At 38.5% G+C, this 10,416-nt stretch overlaps 2 protein-coding genes across 3 annotated transcripts; both read left to right on the top strand.

Annotated features, from left to right (window-relative positions):
* The first annotated feature begins 201 nt into the window (after nucleotides 1–201).
* Nucleotides 202–2,092, top strand: LOC105263494 (solute carrier family 25 member 51). Its single transcript, XM_011299736.1, has 2 exons — nucleotides 202–549; nucleotides 902–2,092. Exon 2 carries the CDS (start codon nucleotides 927–929, stop codon nucleotides 1,863–1,865), a length of 939 nt encoding a protein of 312 aa, XP_011298038.1. The 5' UTR covers nucleotides 202–549; nucleotides 902–926; the 3' UTR covers nucleotides 1,866–2,092.
* Nucleotides 2,093–2,740: 648 nt separating this feature from the next.
* On the top strand, nucleotides 2,741–9,760 carry Syn2 (Syntrophin-like 2). 2 transcript variants are annotated; one of them, XM_011299735.1, is made up of 10 exons: nucleotides 2,741–3,225; nucleotides 3,782–3,886; nucleotides 4,115–4,310; nucleotides 6,161–6,286; nucleotides 6,356–6,517; nucleotides 6,634–6,818; nucleotides 7,379–7,537; nucleotides 7,621–7,845; nucleotides 8,526–8,729; nucleotides 8,845–9,760. In XM_011299735.1, exons 1-10 carry the CDS (start codon nucleotides 3,163–3,165, stop codon nucleotides 8,950–8,952), a joined length of 1,533 nt encoding a protein of 510 aa, XP_011298037.1. In that variant the 5' UTR covers nucleotides 2,741–3,162; the 3' UTR covers nucleotides 8,953–9,760. The 2 variants fall into 2 exon arrangements, with proteins under 2 accessions (XP_011298037.1, XP_011298036.1); XM_011299734.1 differs by having other exon boundaries at nucleotides 4,112–4,310.
* Nucleotides 9,761–10,416: the final 656 nt, after the last annotated feature.

The raw sequence follows: 10,416 nt of genomic DNA, 5'->3' as shown, positions 1-10,416 counted from the left end.
GGCTTCCCCCTTCCACTCGTTCTACAGGCGGCTAAATTCCAGTTAAACAAACAAAAAACAAAAAGCATTCATGCCGCAGAAAATAAAATTCACCCCGTCAACTTGATGGACACCCCAGCATTGCGTGTTGCGCCCTCCCTCTTTTGGGGTGCAGTACTACGATGCCGCTGGGGTCACTCAAAACCCCAGAACTGACCCTCTACTTTAGTCAATCCTCTCTGGGAAGAGCCATGGACTTATTGTCACACTCAGGGGTTCGATAAGTCTCGATTCAAAGATTTTTTTTGGAGTATTATGATCAGCTGAATTGTCTTATCACGAAAGTGTCGGGTTTAGCTGTCGAAGGACACTGGGCTTTCTGGACTTTGAATTCTGCTCCGAATTGTTGCTCCAATTTTGGTTATGTAACTCCATAACAAGTTCATTGTGCCAGAATAATTAAAAAAGAAGAGAGGAGTTAAAATGTCACTACGATTTTTGGACTCTTTTTCTTCCAGCCTGAGATGAGCATGTGGGACACCGATGACACTTATTTGATTTTCAAAACACGTTAGTAATTGACACTGTCCAATGATTATTGCTTGAGCATGGGGAGATAAACTATTGCTTCAGAAGCATACGAGTGTTGATTATTATGACATGTGGATTTTTTTCCAATTCAAATTTATTTTCTCAAAATATCCCCAATTTCCATGGTAATACAACCATTTTTTAATTTTTTTTTACGTTTTCTATTTTCAAATTTTCCAAAAAGTTATGAAAAACCTCTTTAAATAATGATAATACCAAGAAGAATAGAAAAACTGAGATGAATTAATGGGGGACTAAAATCCAGAGAAATCGTGAGAAGAGAGACAATTTTTATTGTGATGAAAAATTTCTCCAAAAATTATAATTCCAGAAGAAGGCGAATTACATCGGGAAAAATGTGCAAGAGGCCAATGTGGAATAGAACTGAATATTCTCCACTCCCAGCAGTTTCCGCTTCGGAGGTAGAAGTGGAGCACATGAATGCATCAAGCCAAGAAGTAACAATAGACACCCTCTTGAAATTAACATCAAACGATACCCGTGAATTCATCTGCGGTTGGGGCGCAGCTGTGATAAACGTCACCGTGACGTACCCAATAAACAAGATAATATTCCGCCAGATCCTCGAGGCAGTCCCGGCCACAACAGCTGTCAAACAATTGTCCCGTGAAGGATTGGGGCTGTTGTACCGAGGAATTCTCCCTCCATTATGCCAAAAAACCCTTTCCCTGTCCATAATGTTCTCGGTTTACGAAGGAAGTAGAACTAGACTGACAGCGCTCACACATCATCCAGTTTTTTCAAAAATCGTAGCTGCTAATTTCGCCGGAGGTGTCGAGGCCATCCTCATGCCCCTCGAGAGAGTTCAGACGCTTCTCCAAGATTGGAGATATCACAATAAATTCAGGAACACTCCTGATGCCTTCAAGTACTTACTCAGTCATCACGGAGTCACCGAGTGCTACAGGGGACTCGTTCCAATTATATTCAGAAATGGTTTATCAAATCTCACATTTTTCACGTTGAGAGATCAATCCAAAGAGATAATCGGTGATGAACGAACGTTATTTTCAAATTTTGTGAGTGGAGCGTTGATTGGAGGATTCACCAGCACAATATTTTACCCTATGAACGTTATAAAAATTCATATGCAGTCGAAAATTGGAGGAGACTTTGAAAAATTCTCGGTTGCGTTGAGGGACGTGTGGATCAGCAGGAACAGGAGCATTAGAAGTTTTTATCAAGGAGTGCATTTGAATTACATGAGGTCTTTCATCAGTTGGGGTGTCATCAACGCCGCTTATGACTTCTTGAAAGGCATTGTTTTTTTATAACGGGGTACCAAGTGGTGCCAAGAATTAGACAACCATTTTCTTCACGTTCCAATCGTGACAGAAAAATCACTCTGGAGAGTGTTATGAAGATATAATCTTCGTTATTAACATTGAGAAGCAACATAATGCTTGAAAAAAGTAATTTGGAGAATTATTTTTTTCCCCAGCATTATTTCGATTTATAAAATCAAATGCTCAGTTTCACATCAGAATATGAGAGAGGGGAATTATTTTTTGTACAGACATAGCAAATTGAAAAGTGCAAATTAATTTATCCTTTGCTCTTGATTCCCCTTTGTCTCTTTTTATTTATTCTCCCGGGAGAATGGACTTTAGGATCAACGAATTTTTATTGTATGATGGTTTAGGATAACCAATTGAGTTGTGTTGTACAGAAATATATGAATTAGATAATAAACACAAGTGAATTTATTCCACACAAGACGATTGGGTATGAACCCCGATTGTGGGTTATCTTGGGAAACTTGATAGCTACGTCCCCTTCGTGAGCTCAGTGTCACGCGAAGCGTCGACGGGGTCACCAACCCCATGGACATGGGGTATTTCACCTTATAAGATGCCAATCTCCCATTATTACTGCAAGTTCTATTTAATTTAAGAGTAGAGAGATGAGAAATTAATGAGGAATAATCAGCAACTGCTGGGTTTTGGAATTTTTTTTTTTAATCTTGCCTTGTGCTGCCGTGAATTCTGATTTTCGAAATATTTATTCTTTTATCCGAATAATTTGACGCAAAAAATTCATTCTCAAATTCGAATATCTCTCACGTCCTCCCGCGCACTTAATCGGGCGCACGTTGCGCGGTACTCAATGCGCGATAAATCCCTCCCCCTATCCTCCCACGAAAAAAAAAGTGGAGAAAAAAAGGGAAGAATTTGGGTGCACAGAAGCAGTTGAAGGCTCAAGCCAGTGGATGGGGCAAACGCAGGGCGAGAGGAACGTCACGATGAATAGATCGTTCTCGCTGCTCCAAATGTCGCTTTGACAGTTCACGGGTTGTAGAATTTCCAGTGACACCGGATGAGGTGCTCCAGAATTACGTGCTACACTTATCAAACAGCCGCCAACCCGAGAATCGATAGGCGGGTCTGAGGTTTTCAAAAATAAAATAATCACGAGCGATGAGTTAAAAGTTGAAATAAACAGAAGGGAGGGAAAATGTTGGTTACGAGGTGCAGTTGTGTTGAGAAGTCACTCGAGTCCCTTCTCCAAACTCTCGGCTATTTCTGGATTACGATGGGTGCATCAGGTCGCTATTTTGTATAAAAAAAAATAATGAGAATCAACGCGACGAAGATGAGTACTCCGATCGAGGAGAAGATTGATCAGAAGCTGAAGGTATTGATTAACCAATTACAATCATGGGGTTTTTTCATTTTTTTCGCAATATATTTAGAAATTCTCTGGGTGAATTTCACTGCCGGTCGATCACTCGGGCCCCTCTTACCCACTTTTTATTTCGCTATTATCGAAATCAATAAGTCGAGTATACCCTTGGAGCGGTTTATCGTTTCTACGACCGCGATTTAAACGCTCTCGTGTCTATATTTCATGTCTTGATTGATCTTTGAAGGGGGAACGCGGTTGCGATCTAATGACAATTCAAATTACTCCTTTCCGTTATTCCATAATAATTTCCAATTGGTATTCCATAACACCTCATTTTTGTTTGCCAATTTTTTTTCGAGGGAATTCACTTATTGGGATTTCTTGAAAATTTTTCTCCGATTTTTCTCCGTGTTTCTTCGTATTTGAATAGTTCATTTGCTCCTGCAGGTTTAATGCCTCCTGCTGAGGTTTCAGCGATTCTATAATGGTCTTTATCTTGCCTCGGTGCTCAATGTTTGTGGTCGAATGTGAAGGTTGAATATGTAACATGAGGATGATTTTTCAGGTCCGGACGGGCATGGTTACTGTCAGCGATGGAAAGAGCAAACCGGTACCCATGCGATTGCATTTGTCGATGGAAGTGCTCAAGTTGCAACGAGAGGATTTAGAGGTACAATTACTTTCTTCAATTTCCGTTCAAAACCTGTTCTTCAATAGCAATGCAATTCAACTAAAACCTAGATATAATTTTTCTTCCTATTAAAAACGTCTCTAATTTCCTATTCACGATAAAGTTTGACTCATCAGATTTCCTTTATTCCATTATTTTCATTTTCCCAGTTAAGCAAAAATAAACCCTGAACATAAAATATTTACAATGTGTACTCTCCATTAGCAGGCAGCGAATCACAACAAGCCCCCGTTGGATGCTAAAGAGCGAATGGTTCAGATAACACGTCAAAAAGTTGGTGGACTTGGTCTGAGTATCAAGGGTGGTGCTGAGCACAAGCTTCCAGTGCTCATATCACGAATATACAAGAGTCAAGCGGCAGACCAGTGCGGTCAATTGTTTGTTGGAGATGCAATTATCAAAGGTGAATGAAACATGTCCTTATTTCTCAGCCACTCAACAATCCCCAGCACTTTTTGTACTTTCAAATAGGCCAGGACGGTCATGAATATTTCATACCCCCCAGCCCTACTGATATTCACCGATCTGGCTTCCCCTCTCGGTGTACAATCGACTTGGACAGCTTCTCCGATAGTTGAAAGTATTCATATATCGCCGTTTGTCACAATGAATCCCTTATACTGAAGCTTGTCTATTTATTAAACGATCATGTCTCATTTCTCAGTTAAGTCCTTCGAATTACCAATCACAATTCGTTATTCTATTGTATTTTAAATCAATTCATTAACACCCAAATCTTTTCGAATATTCACTATCAACATTTTCGATAAACTAATGCCGGGATGAAAATATTGAAATTATTTCTCTCCACTCTCGAATTAATGTGAGGCCATTAAAATTACCCGTTGAAATGACTGATTAACTGTGAAGAGGGTAGAGTGTATCATACTAATGAAGTTGGAATCGTCAGAGAATTTTATCCCATGATTTGAAATGTATATTATTGCATATTGAAAAACAGGGGAAAACGTTGAAGTTTCATATAATCATCTCATCTGCGAATTAAATTTTCAGTCCATTCAAAGTTTTCAATAATTCATTGATCGAAATAGTCGAGTCTATCCGGCACTTCGGAATATTAAAATATCGTCGCTGTGTCACTGTCAATCTCTTATGATAAATCGTTTATTCGGGGCTTCACATCGTATCAAGAATCCAAAACGTGTTGCAGATTCACCGTCAGCTCGATATCTGCTACAGCCATCGGACATTTCATGGAAGTAAACCCTTAATTGTGGATTATTGAATTTGAAAATTTTATTTTAATTCAATGGACATCGCAGAATTTTTTCTCCAACTTAAATTTATGTATCACGCTGATAACGCTGAATATTTTTAGAGGAATTTTATCTTATTGATTTTCATGGGAAATATAACAGTCTGAATTTAAAGTGCTCGACTCTCTGTACGTTCTTCACTGCTTTTATTCAATTAGAGATGTACAAAAGTGCAATGCTAAATGGATTTGCTGTACCCAAAAATGGAAGAATGTATTTGATTCATTTGAATGACAGTCACAGGATAGATTAGGAGTGCGTAGGTGTGTGTGTGGGAAAATTGAACAATAAACGCGATGAATTTTTACTGAAATAACAATTCTTTCCTAATAAAAGTTTGATTAACTGAACAAAATTTACGAAATTAGAATGTTTAATTGGTATATCCAATTTTTCCTGAGCACTCTTCAGATTTTCCCCCGATAATTGGATTACTCGAATTTTTCTTTCTACTTCCTCTTCTCTCGAGAGTCGTATCCCGGAAGGGCTTACGAGACATTCAATGTCTCTAATTTCTTAAAAGCCATCCCAGAAAATTCGTTGAAAGTCGTAGAAAAGTTGATTCTACGTCCGTAGGAAATTGGCACAATGGAAAACATTAAAAAATTACAAGAAATGTGTCTGGAATTAATGGATTTCCACTAAATACTGATCGATTTTCATACTCAGGCAAAATAATATGAATAATGAAGGAAATCTGACCGGGAAAGATTTTCTCCAAAAAGAGCAACGCAATGCCGAAAAAATCTGGGGTAAAAATTCCGCTATTTTTGTTGGATTACGAGGTCAGACGATCGACCACAGACGAAATCGAGCTGATTCAGTCGAGAAACTTGTGTGAACCTGTCTCCCTCGTAGGAATTTCAAATGGAATGTCTCCCCCAGGGTTGCTCTCTTAAGGAAACTTACCCAATCAATCAGACCCCGAAAAACTTACATGATCGATATTAACTCGATCTCCTTCACCTGATTCCAGTGAATGGCGAATACATAACAGCCTGTAATCATGACGACGCTGTAAATATTCTTCGGAACGCAGGTGACATCGTAGTGCTGACAGTAAAACACTACCGTGCCGCAAAGCCATTCCTCCAAAAGAATGGTAAGTCCTGAAAATGAATCAATACTCTGTTTATAACTCTCCAATCACTAATCTCCACCGTGGTAAAAGGAAAAGAGGAGAAACTGGATAACGCAGCGAATGGAGATGACGAGGAGGAATGGGTATCACCCAATAGACGATCTGTTAGTCCTCAGAGTGGACATAGTAGACACGGATCAAACACGTCCTCATCGTCGACCCACTTGAAGAAATGGGTCGACGTCATCACAGGTGAGAGATTTAACTTCTCTTTTCTCTACCCCCATTTTTTCCTTAATATTTCACAGGCTGTCACATGAAAAGACTCCACTGATTAATGATTTTTCTCCACACAAAATCTCTTTCAGTACCTTTAATGATGGCTTATGTCACAAGATACATATTTGGGACTGACAAACTGAGAAGAAATGCTTTCGAAGTGAGGGGACTCAATGGGGCGAGAACTGGAGTCATACACTGCGATGATAGTGCTATACTCAGTCAATGGCTCAAGTACATCACTGATAACATCACAGGACTCACGCATCTACAGGTAATGAGTAATTGCTCATTAGGGGAAAGTTAATTGGATGGTTTAGGAGAGAATTGAGGATGTTACTGAGGGATTTAATGGGCCGGCGAGATTCGAGTAGTCGACGGTGCTTTGAAGTTTCCTTCTCGAGGATTTGTTAATCTTATGTCAATCGACTGGGAGTTTGCTGGAATAATCCTCGGAGAATGTAGAGATGCAGATGTTCCTCGTTTGTGTGAAAATCATTTTTTATTTTTTTTCCAACAAGTTGTGACCAAATTTAATACAAATCCAATTCTCACAGTGGTATGTACGAATACAGAGACTGGGATGATAAATAATTCGTCATTAGTCTCCGCGATAGTCAGCTTCCGTCCAAACATTCCAGATAAATTCAGTACGATATCGTGAAATATATGTTTGAATAATTTTGTGAATCTTGTTAAATACGGCTATTGGAAATTACAAAGAAAATTGCTATTATTTCGGTAGGACTGAAAAAATAATATGACTTGGCGGGAATGCCCCGATTAAATTGATTATTTTCTGTCTACAGAAACTCATGACTCGTTTAATTACAGATGAAACTCTACAATCGTAATTTTGGGGTCGGTGAACGTATAGAGTACATGGGTTGGGTAAACGAGGCAGTTAGCAACAGTAATCAGCCGTGGCAGAGTTACAGACCGAGATTCCTAGCCCTCAAGGGCCCCGATCTTCTCCTCTTCGAAACCCCACCTGTGAGTCTGTAATCAATTATCTAACTATGAATAATTAATAGCATTAATTATGACCGACGTTGAATGTGAAACTCTATTTCCAGTGCAATATTGGGGATTGGTCTCGCTGTGCTCTTACGTTCAAAGTTTACCAGACGATGTTTCGAGTGATGAGGGAGTCAGAGAATGTCGATGAGAGACAGCATTGCTTTTTAGCCCAGAGCCCGGGTAAACCACCTCGTTACTTGAGTGTGGAAACGAGGCAGGAGCTGTTGAGAGTCGAGGCTGCATGGCACACCGCTGTTTGTTCTGCTGTTACTCATTTGAAGGTACAAAGTTATTACATTCAATTGAATGAAAATATCAGAGATGTACTTTTTGAGCTTCTCCTCGTTGAATAACGTTCTCTGTTCATTAATTAATTGGGCGAGATATTTGCTTTGATGTTAGCTCTTTTACGACGTTTTTACTGGGTGGAACATTAACGAACCACTTTTTTTGACGCAGAAATAGGGTAATTCACAGCAGGAGTCATTTTCCGCTTCAATAAGTTGTCATGAGTCTTGGTACAGGTCGCGACGAAAGTTTCGATGGGAAAAAAGTTGGACAGAAGTTGTGGAAACTGAAAAATCTCTTGAAGATGCCATTTTCCGGCTCGGGGACTAATGTGTTATTAAAAAATTAAGCGAGTCTTGGAGAAAAGGACTGTTTTTCAAGAGAAAAAAAATACGTGAAACAACTGTTGTTTATATCGACATATTAAATGGAAATATTATGAGAAAGGAGAAAATTACGGAATATTTTTAATGAGTAATTTTACGGACCTGGGGATTATGAAATGATATTTTTCTTTATATTTATATTTCTCTATGGAAAGTAATTTTTTGTTCTGGATAGAATTATGATCCTTCCCAACTTCGCTATCAAGATTCTCATCTCCAACATTCACAAGTTGGTATTTTTTTACTCTTAATATCGTACTAACTATTTTGTTTCGGATTGCCTGCAGAGCAAAACTTTCCCAGTAACTTTCAACGGAAGGACCGCGGGGCTGACACTTGAATGGACCCAAGGATTTACGTTATCCTACGAGGGCCTCGGGGAAGTGGCCTGGAGATACAAATTTTCACAGTTGCGTGGATCAAGTGATGATGGAAAGAGTAGGTTAAAACTGCACTTCCAAGAGTTGGATAGTATAGCTATAGAGACGAAGGTACGTACTTCACTCCTCATTGAGATTATTTATCCCCCTCGTTGCCCCCTGCCAAAGTGTCTCTTGAAATTGAATTAACGATTCTTTCCTTTCTTTTTTTTTCTATTACTTCCAGGAATTGGAATGCTCCCAACTGCAGAATTTACTGTTCTGTATGCACGCTTTTCTCACAGCCAAAGTCGCCGCGGTCGATCCAACATTCTTGACGTCAACCACTCCATAAGAACATTCAATGAACAATTCGTTATTTACACTAAAAAATAGACGAGAATTGGACGCAGGCGACCTGAAATGCGAAATTGAGAGTAAGTTTCCTGGCCTTTTCACCTGACAATTAAGTTGTGGAATAAATTGCTGATTATTCCAAGTCATTGGGTGCTGAAAAACCATTTTAAAAGAGTCCTCTCTGTCCAATTCTCCTAAACGTACTCTTTTGGTGCATATATGATCAAGTACTAGTCACTCACCCAAAAAAAAACACAATTCAAAGGCGATTAATGACATGGTTGTATTAAATTAAGCGATAAAAAGTGACTGATTGTTAATCTGCGCTCAAATGTTCATGCATTTCAAGTCACTGCAATTCATCCTGTTGCCTACTCGTTCAATTCCCGAATGTTGAAGCTTTTACTATTTACTTTTTTATATACAAAAAAATTATAGGACGTTGGTATTCAATGCCTTGAAAAGCGTGAACGACGTGGGGCCGAGGGTTGCTAAGCAATTTCTAGTGCCTCACCGGAAACTTCTTGCGCAGTGTGGAAGAATGAAAACTACTTTAGAAAAGTGTGGAAAAAATGAGAAGGGTTCAAAGTCTAGACACATGCTCTCTAACCAGAACCTCTGATTCAAGCAAATTCGCCTATAACAAAATTTAATAGGAAAACCTCACCCTTTTTCTAAAAAAATTCTGGTGGAATTTCTGTTGAAACCCCATGACAATTCTATCACAATTCTAGTTGAATTTTTGATAATGATTTTTTTTATTTAAAACTTATTCTATTGGAATTTTTTCTGTTAAATTATTCAGCATGATCGTTTCAATTTTTTATTTTAGTTTTTATTATGAAAGAGGGAAAAAAATATTCGATGTGAAATAAGAAAAAAAAAAGCTGTGGGGATGAGAAGAAATTTTATCGAGTTTTTTTTTAGAGATAGCACCGGAGAGTTTTCTATTAATTTTTTCACGCATGTTAGGCGAAGGGCAGTATTAATGTTTCATGTAATATTACATCATTTTATGAAAATAATGAATCAACGATATTGGTAATTGTAAATACCTTTCCAGGGAGACCATGATGACCTATTTCAAAGTCGTTCTGAATGTTTGTTGAAAGTCTTCGGGTTATCGAGGGTACTAAATACATTTTCATCACTCGTACTTCATCCCCTCTTTCATGAATTCATGAATTCATGCATTAATTGGAATATTAATTGGCTGATACGGAGAGAAATGTCATTCGGCGACTCCTCATTTCATTATCGAATTTCTAGTAAGGAAATATCTTCAACTAATTAGTTTCAATCGAGTCAATTTTAATTTCCTAATGCTCATTCCAATAAAAATCATCAGATTAGTGAAGACATCCCCCAATCTCGCGGCCTTTGATCGAAGCAAAGATGAAGTATTCGACCACAGTCGAGAAATTCTCCGATTACTTGTAGAAAGTGCCTATGATATAGATTG

The sequence above is a fragment of the Fopius arisanus genome, unplaced genomic scaffold, assembly GCF_000806365.1.
Source record: "Fopius arisanus strain USDA-PBARC FA_bdor unplaced genomic scaffold, ASM80636v1 scaffold00015, whole genome shotgun sequence".
In the NCBI taxonomy this organism is placed as follows: domain Eukaryota; kingdom Metazoa; phylum Arthropoda; class Insecta; order Hymenoptera; family Braconidae; genus Fopius; species Fopius arisanus.
Note: the sequence above shows the minus strand (reverse complement) of the source record. Positions and strands in the feature narration are given on the sequence as shown.